At 44.5% G+C, this 22402-nt stretch overlaps 1 protein-coding gene across 1 annotated transcript in view; it reads left to right on the forward strand.

The window, feature by feature from the left end:
• Window positions 1–302: 302 nt before the first annotated feature.
• Window positions 303–22402, forward strand: part of LOC121005054 (protein NDNF-like) — a 37520-nt gene continuing 15420 nt past the window's right edge. The window contains exons 1-2 of the mRNA XM_040437567.1: window positions 303–390; window positions 6290–6473. Coding sequence (XP_040293501.1) covers window positions 384–390; window positions 6290–6473 — 191 coding nt within the window. The 5' untranslated portion in view covers window positions 303–383. The remainder of the gene's footprint in view (window positions 391–6289; window positions 6474–22402) is intronic.

Below are 22402 nucleotides of genomic sequence, written 5' to 3' on the forward strand. Positions count from 1 at the left end.
TATTGATATTATGGTCGGGTACCCTTCATCTCTTTCTGTTGTGCTCTAGAAGAGTTAAGTGGGTGCCCCCCTTCTCTCCCTCTCTGTCTCTCATTCAAGCCCTTATCCATCTGCAAATCTGCCAACATTCAACTCTTTAATACAGTGGAGAGGAGGGACGCTAGTCACTAACAGGGGATACTGAGCTTTAGACCACTGGGGAATCTCACAGGCCATTCATGCTGAAGGCACAAAGCTTCTCGGAAGAGACATCTTTCAATCTGAAGGAGTCTTGAAGTGGTATCATCATGAAAAGGTTGCTGCCATGTGACCTACTCCTAGAGTGACCAAGTAGCTCTGGATGTGCTGAGGAGCAGAACACTAACTGAGAGGGATTATCCACAATGGGAGGTAGGTGCGATATTCTACAATATTATAACATGTGGTAAGATGACTTACATCATAGGCAGACATGACTAGGAATTTGCTACATGTTACACTGAGCAGATGTAGTAGACCTGAGTATGTTGGAAGGAGATAAGCTGAGTTGTTTTATATGGTACAGCTCGTGACATCAGGAACTGTGACTTAACTCAATAAGTTTTAATGATGCACAAAGTGAACCTGTCCCAAAGGATTTAGTAGCAAATGAAACTCTGCTACAAATGTACACTGTAGCTGCTATCATTCGAATACCGCCTTTACACAGTGATGTATAGAGTTTACTAAAAGCATCATGAAGTCTACCTTTGGAGAGATAAAATGAGCTATCTTTCTACATTTTTACTGTATATTGCTTTTATTATGCGTTCACCAATTGCTTTACAGACGTTATGATTTATATAAAATGATGACTACTTATGTTGGTAGTGGCACAAACATATACTACAGCGCTGTTCAGAAAGTATGCTATCACTCATTCTCTCATGTTTGGTCCCATTGTTTCTTAAAGGACGAGCACAGTTTATACGGTATTTTATGATGACAGTTAACAATGTGATGTATGTGCAACTTTTTCTCTCCATAGCTAGAGTGACTTTAAAAAACTCTTACCTCTTACAGTTCTTACAGCTTTTTTTTCTTCAGAGGATAATTTTACGTAATGTGATTTTTCTACAATTAGCAACATGGTACGTGTACGGATAAATAAAAGGAAATGGATAGGCAGCAGCTTTGGCGCAACATCAAAATCTCAAATGTCATGCTGCCGGATTATGAATGCAGTTGTGCAGAAATCCAGCAGTGTTTGATTTCTGGCCACTTCTGGGTTGCAGTCACAGCACCTTGTGGGTCAAAACGTGGCTACATTTGCTAGCATTAGGTTGTGATGTAGTAGCATGACGTTGCAGCATCGCGTGACTACATGACGCCATGTAGCCCTAGCCCATGTCTGTTGCGTGATTCTATTATGTGTTGTGCAACTGCCAGCTAGGGTTAGTGCTTTGTAACCTTAGCCTAAAGGTGTCCCATTTGTTTGTGTTCTCTTGTGTCATTGCTACTATATGGTTAATTCATATTTTCCTTCATTCAATGAAATGTCCTCCCTGTATTTGTAAGGCTAAGGCACAATCCTTTCTTCATAATTTTACACAGTGTTGCAATGGTTATTTGGTGGGTTTCATCGTCATAATATAAGGAGAGGAGGGCTGAGATGAATGAGATCATTCATTTTAGATGAACTAGTCAATTTATTGGTAGAGGAGGTGTGACAATATCACAATATCATACAAATTATTAAGTTGGGGATCATATCTAGTCTGTCCTAGCTAAAGAACATGGTGCTCTGAAGGCAAATGGCAACCAACACTTTAAAACATAGCTTTAAGGTTTATCTCCTGCCCCCAAGTCTTCCTTGTTGGCCATACTGATGCTTTCTTATATTGTTCTCAATGTGTATATGTTGCCTGCATGTAAGCCAGTTGCCATACTACCAATGTTGTCAAAGGTAGGTCCATGGTGTAACTATTGGGAATGCAAAGGGCATGGTCACTAATGGGGCCTGGAGCCTGAGAGGAAACAAAAAATCCCTCTGCCCCCCATGAAGAGAGTGGTGTTAGAAATGATGTTTAAGGAGGTCCTGTTACACATTTTGCATTGGAAGTCAAGTTTTTCCTATAGACGTGCCTGGGAGTTGTAATTACGTTTCTGCAGCCCTCTTCTGTATATGCAAATACTCACAGAGGTCTTCTTCAGCTGAAGTATTTCATCACTCATGGCTCAGAGCTGTCTTCATAGCTCTTTGCCACACAGCCTAATTCATAAAGACTATAGCAAGAATTGCAAGCTCCTCCACACGAAAATACAATATTAGTGAAGGGGTTTGTATTGAACTTATTGTATCACATTATAATCCATAACTGTGGGCAGATTTGGTTGTTGCTTGAAGCAATGATCTCTCTGTTTGGATGAAACATTGAATAGTTTTTATAATGAGAAATGAAGTGATTTGTCCTAAATGTTAAAGTGGTTTTCCATTATGAAAAGAATAGTTCCTCAAAAACAGACATTTATTAATTCCAAGGTTGTCTGTTATGAGACCACTGTCTAATCATCATCAGTAGAAGGACACAGTATTTGACACACCTAAAATTGTGTTGGAAACACATATCTGACAATGGCAATCAGTGTTATCACCAGAGAATGCAACCTTTGACAGATGGGAAAGTAGTACCAGAGACAGATGAAATGCAACAGAATGTAAACAGGAAAATGTGAACTGGAAACACCATGACAATGGACTGCAAATTACATTGACCTAGGTCTTATTAACCTTTTCTAACAGAGTTTCTGGTAACAAATTGGATTGGAAGCATTGCAGTCGGACTAACCATTACATGTTATCCAGAAAAGGTCATATGTCCTAGCATAGTAAAGGGCATTCTAAATGGAAATCCAGGACGAGACTAGTGGAAAGAAATAAGTACATAGGGTTCTACTCAGTTTTATAGGTACATTTTTGAGCCTACTGACCCAAACTCAGAGCCTCATAGATCCTTATGATGCTGAGAGATTGGGTCAGCAGACTCCTGATTGGACCTGGACACTTGTCCATAATGTGCAATTTAACGTATTTTAAACTACACCATCAATATTAAAGGATGAAAAACTTTTCATAGCATTCATCAAAAAGATGCCATGTGCATTCAAATCTCCATCTGCAGTACTTCAATGTCAGAGCTGACCAGAATATATTTATAATTAAGATGAGAATATTGGTAATTAACTATACTGTAACCAGTATGTGTGTTACTTTCACAGGTGACCTGAAATAAAATATAGCATTTTTACACATTTTTGGAATACTCTTACTGAAGAGAGATCTCCTTTAAAAAATATTTAGGTTCAGACTGATTCACCCATATTTGTGGTGCACTGACAGCATATGTACATGAGAAAAATCTCAAATTTTGCTCTTGTGCTAATACACTTTATAGGAGTTCTCCGGGAATTAATACTATTAAATTACTGATATACAGTACAGACCAAAAGTTTGGACACACCTTCTCATTCAAAGAGTTTTCTTTATTTGCATGACTATGAAAATTGTAGATTCACACTGAAGGCATCAAAACTATGAATTAACACATGTGGAATTATATACATAACAAACAAGTGTGAAACAACATATATCATATTCTAGGTTCTTCAAAGTAGCCACCTTTTGCTTTGATTACTGCTTTGCACACTCTTGGCATTCTCTTGATAAGCTTCAAGAGGTAGTCCCCTGAAATGGTTTTCACTTCACAGGTGTGCCCTGTCAGGTTTAATAAGTGGGATTTCTTGCCTTATAAATGGGGTTGGGACCATCAGTTGCATTGAGGAAAAGTCAGGTGGATACACAGCTGATAGTCCTACTGAATAGACTGTTAGAATTTGTATTATGGCAAGAAAAAAGCAGCTAAGTAAAGAAAAACGAGTGGCCATCATTACTTTAAGAAATGAAGGTCAGTCAGTCAGCCGAAAAATTGGGAAAACTTTGAAAGTAAGGGCTATTTGACCATGAAGGAGAGTGATGGGGTGCTGCGCCAGATGACCTGGCCTCCACAGTCACCGGACCTGAACCCAATCGAGATGGTTTGGGGTGAGCTGGACCGCAGAGTGAAGGCAAAAGGGCCAACAAGTGCTAAGCATCTCTGGGAACTCCTTCAAGACTGTTGGAAGACCATTTCAGGTGGCTACCTCTTGAAGCTCATCAAGAGAATGCCAAGAGTGTGCAAAGCAGTAATCAAAGCAAAAGGTGGCTACTTTGAAGAACCTAGAATATGACATATTTTCAGTTGTTTCACACTTGTTTGTTATGTATATAATTCCACATGTGTTAATTCATAGTTTTGATGCCTTCATAGTCATAAAAATAAAGAAAACTCTTTGAATGAGAAGGTGTGTCCAAACTTTTGGTCTGTACTGTACCTAAATATCACTTTATTATAAACACATTACCAAAATAACAGTTATTATTTATAATGGCTTGTTATCTCTAGGGGGCAGTCATCCAAGGAAATAAAATGGCTTCTGTCCTATTAGTGAAGACACAAAACCCATCCTAACTCACAGCTAGACGGGTTGGTTCAAAGCAGGGAGCTCGGGAGCTGTCTCAGCTGTCCTCAAGGCTCTGGCTGTCATGAATTATGATCCTACACACAACTGATAATATCTTCAGCTCTGTGTGTGTAGGAACAAATGAAGTGAAAGCCCGGAGAGGACAGACTGGTGGGGGGTAATGCTAAAGAGCAGCCGCGTGTGCACTCTGCTACATTAGCCCAGCCCCATAGCATTCTTGTACATCCTTTCTGCGCTTGTTCATACACACAGAGCTGAAGATATTATCAGCTGTGTGTAGGATCATAATTCATGAGAGCCAGAGCCTTGGGGACAGCTGAGACAGTTCTTGAGCTCCCTGCTTTTAACTAACCCTTCCAGCTGTGAGTAAAGGCCCCTTAACACTTCTCAATTAGCAGACATTAGTTCCTTCTTAGCAATCGCCTGCTCTTCAGTGAAGGAGACCTCTGCATTTACATGCAGTGATCTCCTCCACAGTATGGGGAGGAGTGATTGGTAATGCCATTGCTCGTCCCCATACAGAATCATTATTTTGACTAGACATTTAGCCCGTTTCAATAACGGGTGATAGAACAGTACTGCATAAACATTAGTAGGAACAGTCTATATTAAATGGCAAGTGAACTTGACCACATTGGCAGAGACTGCTGGCACTGACTGGTGTCTGTGGCTGAGACTGCTGGCTGTGGCTTGTGGCTGAGACTTCTGGCACTGACTGCTGGCTGAGACTGGTGGCCAAGACTGGTGGCTGTGGCTGAGACTGCTGCCACTGACTGCTGGCTGAGAGTCCTTGCTGCGGCTGGTGGCTGAGAATGCTGGCACTGACTGCTGGCTGAGAGTGCTGGCTGGTGGCTGAGACTGCTGGCACTGAGTGCTGGCTATGGCTGAGACTTCGGCTGGTGGCTGAGACTGCTGGCACTGAGTGCTGGCTATGGCTGAGACTTCGGCTGGTGGCTGAGACTGCTGGTACTGAGTGCTGGCTATGGCTGAGACTGCTTGCTGCGGCTGGTAGCTAAGACTGCTGGCACTGACTGGTGGCTGAGACTACTGACTGCGGCTTGTGGCTGAGACTGCTATGTTTCCATACAGTTAAAGGGGTTGTCCGGGTTCAGAGCAGAACCCAGACATAACCCCTTCTTCCCCCATTTAGCCCCTATGATGCTTCGATGCTCCCCCTCGCCCTGCACTGCATTGCGCAGGACAAGGGCTGTTTTGTTTACTCTGACCCACTGCTAGGCAGAGGTTTCCACCTAGCAATGTTCCTGGGGACCACATCGGCACTAATGGGCTGTCTTTAGCGCTGTCCTAGGCTGTTTTACAGGCTAGGGCAGTGCTAAAGACAGCCCATTAGTGCCAGTGACGTCACTGGGTTCACTGCTAGGTGGAAATCTCCGCCTAGCATATGAATCAGAGCCCGCTGCGTCACTGTATCTGAAGAAAAAGCCTTTTTCCTGTACTATACAGCGCAGGGCAAAGCAGAGGATCGGAACATCAAATGCTTAATTCATAGGGGCTGAAGGGGTTATGTCCGCGTACAGCTCTAAACCTGGACAACCCCTTTAAGCACAATTAATTAGTATGAGAAAACTGTTGCAAGCATCTGGCCATATGTAAACATTGAATGCAGTGTGAATTACTGTTACTTACTTATGCTGTAGCAACATGATTAAATTTTTTTGATTAAAAAGGACAATTAAATTTTTCACCAGATAAACTCTGATAATTTGACTCAATCTCATATTTCCAATAGGTTTAGAAACACACAAACTTCTATGGGTAGTTCATCTTGCTGTTCTTCTGGCTGGATCCTTGTCTCATTCTAACCTTCCACCATCTGATGACTATAGAAAGATATATTTCAACCCTTATCACTCCCTTATTCTCCCAGATGGAAGGGAAACCACAATCTACCTGTTGAAGGATATCACAAAAAGGTAAGCGGACAGTTTTCAGCTCAGCTATGTTTTTCAGAAAATGTTCTGCACAATTTTACTTTAAAATGAATTGAAATAAGAAGCATATAACAGTTTGCCAACATTATCTATAGCAATGTAGTCCATTGTAATCTTAATTGCATGCACACAGATAGGAACAATTTAAATTTTATGTTCAAACCTCAGGTTCCAGGATGCACCGTTACAGGATTTGAAGGTGGCTTTGGCTCAGTAGTGCAGAGGCCTTACCAGCCTTCAGACTGGAATCAAAAAGGTAGGGCCAGCCTTAGGGAAGTAATGGTATAGCAATAATACTTAGATACTGCTTACTACTCTTATTAGGTTACTTCACCTTTAGAGCTTTTATTTTTTATTTTATATGTTGGCGTTATGAGAGCACACTAAGGTGGTATTTACCTAGACATAGTGTAACCCTACTACTTGGGCACTTTACAGTATGTTTATGTGCACTGAATGATAGCATTGTTATGTAGGCAATGGTATAAAATTCTTATCTGGCCAATATATTACATATGGCATATCAAGACGCTAAGGCTGGCCATACTCATAAGATAGCTGTTGCCCAACAACTATCACTTCCGATCCCCTCATACACATGCCTACTCAGCTTGGGCAAGCAAGCATGTATTCTCAGTAGGAAGAGGGGGATAAAGATGTTCTCAGGCTCCAATGGTAGCACCTTATCTACCTAAGAAAAAAAGAATTGGGCAGTTTAGAATTCACTTTGCCTGATCGTTAGCAACTCCTATGTTGGCTATCTAAGGAGAGTTGGGATTCTCATATAAAAATTAGATTGCCATCTGGTCACATAAAAATCCATCCAACATATATCATCCCTGTATGGCCATCTTAACTGTATGACAGAACACTATATTGGCAGGAATCAAGTGTACAATGGTCCACAACTCTCAATTCTGTAACAGCACATATATCATTACAGTCTTAGCATTCTCTTTTTTGGGGTCTCTCTCTCTCTCTCTCTCTCTCTCTCATATATACTTAATATACATATTGAGTTTTGCCACACTTAACCCTCTTCTCTCACTGTTCTGTATCCATTAGTGTGTTAACAAAAAGCAGAAGGTCACAAAGAGGAACAACTGAACCATCAAACTATTATAATTGATATGTTTCAGATGTTGAACAGTCATGGTACTCCACTATGGAGTTGACACTGTGTGACCCGTACTGAGAGACTCAAAAACTCTTATAATATATGAAAGATGCCTTTCGTGTAACTGTTGTTACTCTGCATGGTATTTTTTTTATTCCCAACTGAAGGTATGAATCTGTATTTTGTTCAGTCTCATACATCAATGTATCATGTTAGTGGACATACACTTTTTATTAAATATGGAACCAATTCACATGAAATCCAGCTGGAAAGAAAAGACAGACTCCTGGATAACCAAGATACATACATTGTGTGATGCTGTCAATGTTCATCACAACTGGGTCTCACATGAGGTGGAACGTTCAAGCTGTTGAAAGAGCTTTCTAAAATGTATGGTCTAGAAAGATGATTTTCCACCATAGAGCATCAGACAGCTGCTTATAGAAAATGTTCGGAATTAGCAAAGTAAATATCCACTGATGTGTCCTTAGCCTTCAAGGTGTTTCCATTACAGATCAGTCAGTACCATCTACTTCTGGCTTTGCTTGGTCCCCTTTCCTAGATTGTATTTCTTGGTACACATGGTACACATGAACATCGTATTTTTCTCCAGAGATGCCAGTTTACGAGTGTGGGAACTAAACCTGCTCTCAGTTCTAGATTTCAACTTAGTGAAATGGAAACAGATTTGTTAGACCAGGGATCAGCAACCTTTGGCACTACAAAACCCACAATACTCCTTTCACTTCTATGGGAGTTACAAGATCAGCCAACAAAGTGTGCATGCTGGGTGTTGTAGTTTCACAGCAACTGGAGTGCTGAAGGTTGCTGAACCCTGTGTTAAATAGGAATATTGCAGCATAAAAAGGGAAACGAGGTGATTCTGAAAATGGGATGTGAACAAACTGGACATTGACTTTTACAAGAACAAAATGTAAAATATTATTTAAAGGGTCCATACTGAAAATAACCAGGTAGAAAAAGGCTTCATGCTGCCCTTTTTCTGTCCAGCACAGGGAGATACTGGGCATTACAAAAGCAGTGTCATGGTCTTACCTGCTTGCTGCTCTCCTTCGTTTGACATGTGCTGTCGGCCATCTTGGTTTCTGGGTTTCTTGTAGCCTTCCACCCTGCGGCTCCTCCTTCCCCTGGGAGGAGCTGGATGCCTAGCTCATATATATAGGAGGTCTGTGGCTTCAGTTCCTTGCTTGGTCCTCTTGTGTTCACATGCTTTTAAGACTGCTGCTGCTTCTGGTTCCTGATCCTGGCTTCGTCTGACTACCCTGCTGGTTCCTGATCCTGCCTTCGTCTGACTACCCTGCTGGTTCCTGATCCTGGCTTCGTCTGACTACCCTGCTGGTTCCTGATCCTGGCTTCGTCTGACTACCCTTCTGGTTCCTGACCTCTGGCTTCGCAAAGACTCTGCTCGGTTTCACCATCCGTTTGGACTTTTGCTTTACAGCTTTATTTTCAATAAAGCCTTCTTATTTTCACTTATCTCTTGTTGTACGTCTGGTTCATGGTTCCGTGACATTAGGACCAAGCCATGAATTCTGACGGTACAGGGCCATCCTCGCTACCCACGCTGGTTGCCAGACTTGATCAGCAGGATCACCTGTTGGGTCGGTTCGCTGTGGCGTTGCAAACCCTGCTTGAACGCACGGCTCATTTCGCTCCCGTTGCCGATGGGTCGGTTGTCGCTCCTGGGCTCGCTCCTACTGCCGCTCCGGTTGTTGCGCCAGAGTCTACCCCGACACCTGTTGTTGCGCCTGCGGTGTTTCGGGGTATGACCGGTTCTGCCCCTCTTCCACAGCGCTTTGGGGGAGAGCCAACTCAGTGCCGAGGTTTCCTTAACCAGGTGGGCATTTATTTTGAGTTGCTGCCACATGCCTTTCCTACTGAGAGATCAAAGGTGGGCTTCTTGATCTCGCTGCTCTCGGACAAGGCCTTGGCCTGGGCCAGCCCTTTATGGGAGAACAACAATCCGGTGGTTGCCGAGTTTTCCGGTTTTGTTGCTTCTCTTCGGAAGGTATTCGATGTGCCGGCTCGTGCTGCCTCTGCTGCGAAGCTCCTTATGTCCATCAGACAGGGTTCACGATCCGTAGCTGAATACGCCATTGAGTTTCGTACCCTGGCAGCAGAGGAGGGCTGGAATAATGAGGCTCTGGTCGCTGCTTTCTCTCATGGTCTCTCGGATGCCTTGAAGGATGAGGTTGCAGCTAAGGACCTACCAGTTGAGCTCGAGTCTCTTATTTCTTTCCTGATTTTGATTGACACCAGACTCAGGGAGAGACCTTCCTTTAAGGAGAACCTGCGGAGGTCTTCTAACAGATTGGTGCCTACGTTTGCTGTCCCACCCGTGCCTCCCTCTCCTCCCACGCCTCCTGGGGATGACTTGTCTGGGGGTGAACCCATGCAGCTGGGGTTTGCTCGCCTGTCCGAGGGGGAGAGGGCACTCCGGAGACGCGAGGGCCGATGCATGTACTGTGGTCTCGGTGGGCATTTTCGGTTGGCATGTCCGAACCGTCCGGGAAACGCTCGTACCCTGAGATCCTGTCGGGGGCAGATCTTGGGTGGAGTCTCCTCGTCCCCGGTTTCCCGTGTTGACAAACCACTGATCACTGTTGTCCTCTCCTGGGTCGGGGGCTCGGTGACGACCCAGGCGTTGGTGGACTCTGGTGCTGGTGGTTTGTTCATTGATAGTGTGTTCGCTGCCGCCAATTCCATTCCTCTGCAGGCTCGAGGTTCCCCACTGGCTCTTGAGGCGATAGACGGCAGACCCCTTCTGCCGCCACACGTGACTCATGAGACCCTTCCAGTGGGGATAGCCATTGGTGCCGTTCACAGAGAGTCGGTCTGCCTCCAGGTTATTTCGTCTCCACACTACTCGGTGGTCTTGGGGTACCCCTGGCTCCAGAAGCATAATCCGACTTTCGATTGGAGATCGGTCGAGATCCTCTCGTGGTCACCGCAGTGTGGGGCTAGTTGCATCCATGGGTCTGTCAAGTTGCTGTGTACTTCCTCGGACTCTCTGTTGCCTCCTGAATACGAGGAGTACCGGGATGTATTCGATAAGGTGCGCGCGGTTGCCCTACCTCCGCACCGCCCATACGATTGTGCCATAGAGTTACAATCTGGTGCTGTTCCTCCTCGTGGCAAAGTCTATCCACTGTCGGTAGCGGAGAATGAGGCCATGGAGGAGTACGTGAGGGAGGCGCTTTCACGCGGACACATTCGCAAATCTTCGTCCCCGGCAGGGGCTGGATTTTTCTTTGTGAAAAAGAAGGGCGGTGAGTTGAGGCCTTGCATCGATTACAGGGGTCTCAATCGCATCACGATCAAGAACGCTTACCCGATACCCTTGATTTCCGAGCTGTTCGATCGCCTTAAAGGGGCCACGGTCTTTACCAAACTCGACCTGAGGGCGGCATATAACCTGGTAAGGATCAAGGCGGGCGATGAGTGGAAGACCGCGTTTAACACCAGGACCGGTCATTACGAATCCTTGGTTATGCCCTTTGGGTTGTGCAATGCGCCCGCAGTCTTTCAGGAATTCATCAACGATGTTTTCCGTGACCTGTTGCAGCAGTGTGTGGTAGTCTATTTGGATGACATCTTGGTATATTCTGAATCCATGGAGGACCACATTCTGGATGTCAGACGAGTGTTGCAACGGTTACGAGAGAACAAGCTGTTCGGTAAGCTTGAGAAATGCGAATTTCACCGATCCCAGGTAACCTTCTTAGGTTACATCATTTCCGCTGAGGAGTTCTCCATGGATCCTGAGAAGGTTTCGGCTGTCTTACAGTGGCCCCAGCCCAGTGGTCTTCGTTCCCTGCAGCGCTTTTTGGGCTTCGCCAATTATTATCGGAAGTTCATCAGGGACTTTTCCATGCTGGCCAAGCCTCTCACGGATCTGACCAGGAAGGGCAGTAATTCCCATGTCTGGCCGCTCGAGGCCATCCGAGCTTTTGAGGCCCTAAAGTCCGCCTTTGTGTCGGCTCCGATTCTGTCGCATCCCAACCCTGGGTTGCCCTTTGTCCTCGAGGTGGACGCGTCTGAGACGGGAGTAGGCGCCCTTCTGTCTCAGCGTAGAACACCAGAGGGTCCTCTGCTTCCTTGTGGGTTTTACTCCCGGAAACTGTCTTCCGCGGAGTGCAACTATCAGATTGGTGACAGGGAGTTATTGGCCATCGTGCAGGCCCTTAAAGAATGGAGGCACTTGCTCGAGGGTTCGGTGGTTCCGGTTCTCATCCTGACGGACCACAAGAATCTGACCTACCTTTCTGAGGCCAAGAGATTGACACCACGTCAGGCCAGATGGGCTCTGTTCTTGTCACGTTTTAATTATGTGGTCTCCTACCTACCCGGTTCCAAGAACATCAGGGCGGATGCCTTATCACGGCAGTACTCCGAGCTGTCCAGGGAGGAGTCGATTCCGACTTCGGTCATACCTCCGAATCAGATCCTGGCCGCCATTCGCACCAGCCTGACCTCTCCCCTGGGTGAGCAGATTTTGGCGGCTCAATCTGGTGCTCCCTCTGGGAGACCCAACGGCAGATGTTTTGTGCCTGAGGAGTTGCGCACTCGGTTGTTGCGAACCTACCATAACTCCAAGACCGCGGGGCATCCTGGAAAGAATCAGCTGTCCTGGGCTGTTTCACGTCTGTTCTGGTGGCCTTCCCTACGTTCCGACATCGCCGCATATGTAGCGGCATGCTCCGTTTGTGCCCAGAGTAAGTCCCCTCGGCACCTTCCGTTGGGCCTTCTGCAACCCATAGCCACCGGGGAGCGCCCATGGTCACACCTGGGGATGGATTTCATTGTGGACCTCCCTGCATCCCGAGGCCATACGGTCATTCTCATGATTGTGGATCGGTTTTCCAAAATGTGCCACTGTGTTCCTCTCAAGAAGTTACCCTCTGCACAAGAGTTGGCCACGATTTTTGCCAGGGAGGTCTTCCGGTTGCACGGTTTGCCTAAGGAGATTGTGTCGGATCGGGGGAATCAGTTTGTGTCCAGGTTCTGGCGCGCCTTTTGCTCCCAGTTGGGGATTCATCTCTCCTTCTCCTCGGCCTACCACCCTCAGTCCAATGGGGCCGCAGAACGATCCAATCAGGCCTTGGAGCAATTCCTTCGTTGCTATGTCTCCGATCACCAAGACAATTGGGTTGACCTCCTGCCTTGGGCTGAGTTTGCCAGGAACACGGCGGTGAACTCTTCCTCTGGGACGTCTCCCTTCATGGCCAATTATGGGTTCCAACCTGCCGTGTTACCGGAGGTATTCTCTCCCCAGGATATTCCGGCTGTGGAGGATCACCTTTCCGTCCTACGTGCTTCTTGGGTACAGATCCAGAAGTCCCTTGAGGTCTCTGCGCAGCGCCAGAGATTCCAGGCTGATCGCAGACGAGCGCCTGCTCCTTCCTACCAGGTCGGAGACCGTGTATGGTTGTCCACCCGCAACCTCAACCTTCGAGTGCCCACTCCCAAGCTGGCGCCTCGCTTTGTTGGTCCCTTCCGAGTGCTTCGCAGGGTAAACCCGGTAGCCTATGCCCTTGCGCTTCCTCCTGGCATGCGGATCTCCAACGTGTTTCATGTCTCCCTGTTGAAGCCACTGGTGTGTAATCGTTTCACTTCCTCGGTTCCTCGGCCTCGTCCGGTCCAAGTGGGCAATCGTGAGGAATATGAGGTGAGCAATATCCTGGACTCACGCCTGGTCCGCGGTCGGTTGCAGTTTTTGGTCCATTGGCGTGGTTATGGTCCAGAGGAGCGTTCCTGGGTTCCCTCCGCAGATGTCCATGCTCCTGCCTTGCTCCGAGCCTTCCACGCACGCTTCCCTCAGAAACCGTTTTGTGCTCCGCGGAGGAGGGGCCCTTGAGGGGGAGGTACTGTCATGGTCTTACCTGCTTGCTGCTCTCCTTCGTTTGACATGTGCTGGCGGCCATCTTGGTTTCTGGGTTTCTTGTAGCCTTCCACCCTGCGGCTCCTCCTTCCCCTGGGAGGAGCTGGATGCCTAGCTCATATATATAGGAGGTCTGTGGCTTCAGTTCCTTGCTTGGTCCTCTTGTGTTCACATGCTTCTAAGACTGCTGCTGCTTCTGGTTCCTGATCCTGGCTTCGTCTGACTACCCTGCTGGTTCCTGATCCTGGCTTCGTCTGACTACCCTGCTGGTTCCTGATCCTGGCTTCGTCTGACTACCCTGCTGGTTCCTGATCCTGGCTTCGTCTGACTACCCTTCTGGTTCCTGACCTCTGGCTTCGCAAAGACTCTGCTCGGTTTCACCATCCGTTTGGACTTTTGCTTTACAGCTTTATTTTCAATAAAGCCTTCTTATTTTCACTTATCTCTTGTTGTACGTCTGGTTCATGGTTCCGTGACAAGCAGAAGCTCCAGATGCCAGAAACGCTCCCATAGAAAACAATAGGATCATTACTGGCACCAGTTTTCCTCTGGCTTTACACTACCATGGCAGATGGAAAAAATAATGGATGACTGTATACAGTATATGGAAATGGGGCCTAAGACTGACTCATGGTACACCTTCACAGGGTGCTCTGGGCACAATGGGTCTATTTAAACATGTCCTCTCCTTTTCTATTTTGTAAAGTTGAGGACTTAGTCCCAGCTCCACTAGAAGACACTAACTCTGGGAATTGTGCCAGTCTCCAACAATGGGTTCAGCATTTTTGATTTACAGCCAGTCCAGTTAACCATTGTACTACATATGCATACATTTATTTCTAGCATTGGAATATTCATTCATTCACATGTGAGTTTCATTTCAGATTTCCATTGCAATAAATAGGAAATCTTCATGGATAAAAGCAAATATCCGTCATAAACAATTTTAAGTAAATTTTTCAAACTTAATGGATTTCCATCAGGACTGTTCAGCTAGTCATACTGTATAAATGGCACCACTTATCAGTTCCACTATCCAATCCATTTTGTATTCTGTTTCATACTTTATTATTTTTCACTATTATCCCTTTTAGAGCTTATGTACATGGCTGAACCACACGCATGAAGTCTGTACGGCAGTAAACTGAATCCCTATGGTACATTACTAGTCTACCGACTTAAAAGAATACAGTAATATTGTAGAGCGCTACCATGGACCCAGTATTAAGGCTCTATACAACCCAGAGATGGCATGGAGCCATAAAACTGTATTTCAATGTGCCCTACTCCTAGGGGGTGACTGAATTTTATCAAGTGTCCTTCAAGTCTGCACTACTGTCAGTTCTAGGTACAGCATGGAAAGGGTCAAAAGTCCAGGTGCACTGTATAGCATAGTCCACAGCACACAAATACTTCACCAGACGTTCACTGGTTGATGGTTAAATTATTGTAATTTTTTTCTGACATACATGAAAAATAGGTATCATCACATGCAATGTTTCATTCCCATATAGATCTTTACCAAGGATATCTGTAGGAGGTGGAAGGTATATCAACCACCGACATAGGTCATACATGCTACCACTAGAGATGAGCGAAGACTTCAGATGTTTCATCCGAAGTCGATTCGCTCATCCCTAGCTACCACATGCCACTGATATCCCTTTCAACCTTCTATTACACACATCCTTGATAAAGATCCATAGAGGATTGAAACGTTGCATGTGGCTTTCCTATATGTCAGGATTCTCTGATATAAACACCAACCATTAAACATCTGGTGAACTAGTTGTGTGATTGTGGATTTTGTCCTTCATTTATAAAGAGTCCAAGGTTAAACATTGCTAACTGTCCCCTTTCTGTAGTTAAAATGAATTTTACCTGTACTCCCTTGTTCTCCTACAACTGTCCAGGCACAGTAGATGTTGTTGTCAGATGTTGGGAGAGATTTTAGCTTCCTGATCCTCATGTTCTCAGGGGAGAAGGTGTTTCCATGTCCACAGTTAGGACACATGCCTGTTCAAGCGTGCATGTCTATGGTGAGGCTGGGAGACATAAAGAAATAAAAAAACAAACAGCAGGTGGCACTATACGGATACATTTTATTGAATAACTCAGTGGCTCTGCAAAATTTTTAATTGCATGCAATTACTAAAAGATTTAGATCCAGGTGCTGATTTGAAAACCCTTTTAAGCATCCTGCTTCCCCAATAACATGTTCATACTATATATTAACCAAACATGCAAGTTCCTGTATATGGAGGAGAAGAAATTGAGAGGCTACAGCTAACCCTTGCATCAATTATAGTGGTTTTGGTAGGAAAAGTGTGTTGAGACTGAACATTCATCACCTTTTTTTTACCTTATCTTGCAATCTGTGCAAGAAGTTAAAATGTGTGGGGCAGTTGGAACCTCACTTGATTTGTGAACTTTCCAAATGTTCCCAACTGGTCATAAACTGATGAAGCATGAGGGAGGGACAACAGTTACGATACATGGCGAGTAAAGTTTGGGTCAGTAGAAATTAGATTTTTGCAGCCATCTGGTCTAAACTTTGCAGTCAATCTAGTTATGTCCAGTAGATGACTCAGCTACAACTGGCAGTTTCCTGCACAACAAGTAATTGCAGCACTGCTCCTTTAGAGCAAATGTGCATTTCATATAGGAAATATATAAATTCTTCCCTTATTAGAATGATGAGGTTATTATAAAATGTCACACTATTGATGAATTCCAAAGAATGGAAAATCTTTTAGTACTAAACATCAAGGTAAAATCTCCCTGTTAATATAGAAGTTAGATATTAATTTTTTCATATAAAGGGTGCCATATGTCTTTTCTACCAGATGCCTGTTAATAATGTGGAATGAAATTCACATCCGTCATATCACTTTCACTTTATTATTTTTCACATGTATGCCTTTAAAGCAAAAATCAGGTGGGTTTTGATTTCATCCATATATGTAAACTTTCGTTTAGGATGAGAACTGTTTCCATTCTGCAAAAGGGTTTATGAATGCCTCATTTAGTATATTTGTATAAAGGGGTTTTCCAAGATTTTGATACTGATGACCTATCCTCAGGGTAATAGGCAGGCAGAGAAGACACCAGTGCTCCTGTGAAAGCCACAACCTTCTCTGTGCTTACCTTCTCTGTGCTTCAATGTGGCTGAGCGCGATACCAAGCACAGCCTCTATACGATGTCGGCGCTGTGCTTGCTAAGCTGTGAGAAGGCCAGGAGATCACAGGAGCGTTGGTCCCTTCTCAAACAGCTGATCAACAGGGGTCCCAGGTGTCGGACCACCACTGATCAGATACTGATGACATAACAGTAATAATGATATTACAGTGAAAAGATTATAAACAATATAAAGTCGTGAGATAGGGTTATGGCTTATAGTAATGTCACAGTAATGCACACAGTCACCGAACAGGAATAATAAACATTGTGATCTTAAAGCTAATTGCTAAGAACCACAGTGATGTCACAGCACAGGAATAATAGAAACAATATTATACTACAATGAAAATGCACAGAGTGATGTCACAATGCAGGAATAATAAAGCCAGTGGGGCTAATTTATTAAGAATGGGGCTTTCCATGCCAGTCTTAAGTGTCTCTGTACTGCTGGAGGAAGCGCCAAGGTTATGTGGAGGCGCAGGCCTGTACATATGCAGTAAGCCGGATTGGGACTGATGCACACTGGCGCAATATTAATAGTTTTTGTTCGTGACGCCAATTGCAATGTGCGCAGGTTATAGTCGCAGGGCCCTTTAAGGTGTTATAACTCACGTACCAGGTGAGGAATGCCAGAGTGGGGATAGTGGTAGGTATAGTGTCAACGGTGTCTCCTACCTTGGTACGGCTGGACTCCTGGATCCTGGCTCACTTGCAATAAATTGAGTGTTGTTAGTAGGAGTAACTGAGGAACTTTGATAATAAGGAATGAGATCCAGACTGGTGATATAATCCAACTTGTCTTTACTTAATGGCAGCATAAATCCGTATGAGATACAGCATTAGTCTTGGGTCCCAGCAGGTATTGGCAATATGTGTCAGGAATCAATATATATTCTGCTTCTTATCATATGCCTAGTGAATCTGGCAGGTATCTATCTTCTGCTCTGTCTGTCTTCTGCTTGGTGTGGGCCTGACTAGCTGAGGAAGAATTTGCCTTCTCCTGGTCTCTGGATAAGTTACTCACAGGATTGCTCGCAGGGAATGGTCCTTCCTGGAGTTCTGTAGTTCTGGAGGTGCTGCTTGCTTGTCAACCAGCACTGAGGCTGACGGCTCAGTCTGGGAAGAGGGATCTTTGGCCTCAGCCGAGGCTGGATCCTAGGTTGGGATCCCTATGTCTGGGAGCTCCTACCAAGGCAGCTTGGGGGGGCTGGTACACTAACTAGAACTTTCCTTCCTCCCCATGAGACAGGACATGGGCCTGCCCACTTCTGCTCAAAGAGGGGGGGGGGGGGGGGGCTGGACTGGAATGAACTATTCCAGCCTAGATATACTAAACTGGCTAAGATCCTGCTACATACTGCTGCCACCTGCTGGTGTACATGGAAATTACAGCATAATATATAAAACAGGCCTAGAAAATACATATACAGAAAGGATGCAATGTTAGATTACACAAGATGACAATAAATGTACACCTAACATGTTGTAGCAGGGAGAAAGAGTTTAGTGACATACTCCGGGATGTTACACATAACTTTGGAGATTCCTCCAGAAGGGCATACAACAGACTTAAATCTATACTAGCTCCCTTGCTGGCATAGATTTAAGACATTTTCTGTGCCCAAAAATGGCATCATAAAAAATGATGAATGAGACGGGTCTGCAGGCCCGCCCTCTTCCCACCCCAAGCCCCCTTTTTTTTTTAGAGTTGTTGGGAAAGTGACGTGAGCGGGGAAAAGTCTCAGATTGTGCCACAAATTGGCGTGCGACAAAATCTGTGACTGCTATACACCCAAAAAGTAGCATGAGCCATAGTATTATAATTCAAGGATAATGCACACAGTATTGTCAAAACACAGAAATAATAGACAAAGTATCATAATACAAGGATAACACATATAGTGATATAACAACAAAGTAATAATAGTCACAGTATTACAACACAAGGATAATGCACACAGTGATGTCACAGTACAGATAATAGACATGATATCGCCTTAAATAGTGTCTGTCACCACAATTATCCCTATTAAAACAGGCTGACATTATACATGGGCAAATGTCAGCTGAATCTAACTGTGCTATTAATTTTTTTATTTATGCTCCCATTTTTGCGCAATTATACGTTTTATTATATGCAAATTAGCCTCTAGTAGCGGGGGGGGGGGGGGGCGTTGCTCAGCGCTTTATTCCTACTGATACCACCAATGATCAAAGGGGGCATTAAAGCAGTACTAATTAGATTTATGAACACTATATCACCAACGAATCAAATTCATTTGGCCACCAGAAAATATATGTATTGTGGGGATTTGATCTGGTAGTTAGGATAAGCGGGCGCAGTACAGAGGCAAAATACAAGTTCATAATTCAAACTTCAGTGTTTATTCACACATGTTGCCAAAAACAAAACTTCCCTTTTGCAGTGTTGGTGTTACTTCACACCCAATGGCAAGTTAATAAAACAAAAGTCACCTTGGTAGCAGTTCTGCCTCAGAAAGTTCAAACACAGGCTTTAGACGGCCTGTTCCCCTGGCACACGGGTCTCTGCTTTCCAGCCCAGCACAGGCCTCAGATCCCAGCAAACAGACCTCCTGAGCTCCACCGTCAGACGGAGGTAATCCTCTCCACCTGGCAGTGTTGGCTGGTTTTATGTCTGGCAAAACCTGGCCTGGAATGTGGGGAGTAGTCACCCACCCAGCACTTTGACAACTCCCAGTAAAAGCCGTTCCGGATCAGCTATTCAGCCATGCTAAGTACCAAGGTGTCAAACAGCAACTGCTGCTGACACATAAAAACCGGCTCTTACTCCACCGAGGCCAGGAACCTCAGTGACACTTACCTATCATCCACGATGATTCCTTGTACCTTCTTACAATATATATACATATATATATACATACATACAGTATATATATATATATATATATATATATATATACACATATATTTATATACAGGTGAAACTCGAAAAATTTGAATATCGTGCAAAGTTCATTTATTTCAATAATCCAACATAAAAGGTGAAACTAATATATGAGATAGACTCATTACATGCAAAGCGAGATATTTCAAGCCTTTATTTGTTATAATTTGGATGATTATGGCTTACACCTTTGAAACCCCAAAGTCACAATTTTCAGGTACCCTTTGCTCAGGGGGTCTAGATTAATTAGCTGACTAGAGTGTGACACTTTGAGCCTAGAATATTGAACCTTTTCACAAAATTCTAATTTTAAGCTGCATCTCTGCAATTCCTTTTAATTTGCATTACTAAAATAAATGGACTTTTGCACGATATTCAAATTTTTTGAGTTTTACCTGTTTATCTACAGTACAGACCAAAAGTTTGGACACACCTTCTCATTCAAAGAGTTTTCTTTATTTTCATGACAATGAAGGCATCAAAACTATGAATTAACACATGTGGAATTATATACACTCACCTAAAGAATTATTAGGAACACCATACTAATACGGTGTTGGACCCCCTTTTGCCTTCAGAACTGCCTTAATTCTACGTGGCATTGATTCAACAAGGTGCTGATAGCATTCTTTAGAAATGTTGGCCCATATTGATAGGATAGCATCTTGCAGTTGATGGAGATTTGAGGGATGCACATCCAGGGCACGAAGCTCCCGTTCCACCACATCCCAAAGATGCTCTATTGGGTTGAGATCTGGTGACTGTGGGGGCCATTTTAGTACAGTGAACTCATTGTCATGTTCAAGAAACCAATTTGAAATGATTCGAGCTTTGTGACATGGTGCATTATCCTGCTGGAAATAGCCATCAGAGGATGGATACATGTTCTCATTCTGTTTACGCCAAATTCGGACTCTACCATTTGAATGTCTCAACAGAAATCGAGACTCATCAGACCAGGCAACATTTTTCCAGTCTTCAACAGTCCAATTTTGGTGAGCTCGTGCAAATTGTAGCCTCTTTTTCCTATTTGTAATGGAGATGAGTGGTACCCGGTAGGGTCTTCTGCTGTTGTAGCCCATCCGCCTCAAGGTTGTGCATGTTGTGGCTTCACAAATGCTTTGCTGCATACCTCGGTTGTAACGAGTGGTTATTTCAGTCAACGTTGCTCTTCTATCAGCTTGAATCAGTCGGCCCATTCTCCTCTGACCTCTAGCATCCACAAGGCATTTTTGCTAACAGGACTGCCGCATACTGGATGTTTTTCCCTTTTCACACCATTCTTTGTAAACCCTAGAAATGGTTGTGCGTGAAAATCCCAGTAACTGAGCAGATTGTGAAATACTCAGACCGGCCCGTCTGGCACCAACAACCATGCCACGCTCAAAATTGCTTAAATCACCTTTCTTTCCCATTCTGACATTCAGTTTGGAGTTCAGGAGATTGTCTTGACCAGGACCACACCCCTAAATGCATTGAAGCAACTGCCATGTGATTGGTTGACTAGATAATTGCATTAATGAGAAATAGAACAGGTGTTCCTAATAATTCTTTAGGTGAGTGTACATAACAAACAAGTGTGAAACAACTGAAAATATGTCATATTCTAGGTTCTTCAAAGTAGCCACCTTTTGCTTTGATTACTGCTTTGCACACTCTTGGCATTCTCTTGATGAGCTTCAAGAGGTAGTCACCTGAAATGGTCTTCCAACAGTCTTGAAGGAGTTCCCAGAGATGCTTAGCATTTGTTGACCCTTTTGCCTTCACTCTGTGGTCCTGCTCACCCCAAACCATCTCGATTGGGTTCAGGTCCGGTGACTGTGGAGGCCAGGTCATCTGGCGCAGCACCCCATCACTCTCCTTCATGGTCAAAAAGCCCTTACTTTCAATGTTTTCCCAATTTTTCGACTGATTGACTGACCTTCATTTCTTAAAGTAATGATGGCCACTCATTTTTCTTTACTTAGCTGCTTTTTTCTTGCCATAATACAAATTCTAATAGTCTATTCAGTAGGACTATCAGCTGTGTATCCACCTGACTTCTCCTCAACGCAACTGATGGTCCCAACCCCATTCATAAGGAAAGAAATCCCGCTTAATAAACCTGACAGGGCACACCTGTGAAGTGAAAACCATTTCAGGGGACTACCTCTTGAAGCTCATCAAGAGAATGCCAAGAGTGTGCAAAGCAGTAATCAAAGCAAAAGGTGGCTACTTTGAAGAACCTAGAATATGACATATTTTCAGTTGTTTCACACTTGTTTGTTATGTATATAATTCCACATGTGTTAATTCATAGTTTTGATGCCTTCAGTGTGAATCTACACTTTTCATAGTCATGAAAATAAAGAAAACTCTTTGAATGAGAAGGTGTGTCCAAACTTTTGGTCTGTACTGTATATGTATTGTGAGACAATGACAGGTCTCACGCAGGTTAGAGGCAAGGAAGGGGTGGATAGTTCGGTCCACACCCCTATTCCACCACAGGCGAGACCAGCTGGAATTAATCAGGCTGGCACAAAGCACCTCCCAGGGTGTCAGCAAGGGGGAACTGTGTTACCTGTAGACAGAGGCCTGGAGGCTCTGTCTGTGTGGTCTCAGCTGGGCAAGGCTGAGGGACCACGAGGCTGGGAGATAGCCTGGAGTTGGGGGACGCAGTGACGCCTGGGAGGGTCGCAGGGCCATAGTCAGGCAGACTACTGAACGCCAATCCCCCACAAGAAGCAGTGAACTAGAGACAGTGGGCATACTGTGCTCTGGACAGCCAGGAGGCTGGGGGACATTG

This window comes from Bufo bufo, chromosome 6 (assembly GCF_905171765.1).
Source record: "Bufo bufo chromosome 6, aBufBuf1.1, whole genome shotgun sequence".
Taxonomy (NCBI): Eukaryota; Metazoa; Chordata; class Amphibia; order Anura; family Bufonidae; genus Bufo; species Bufo bufo.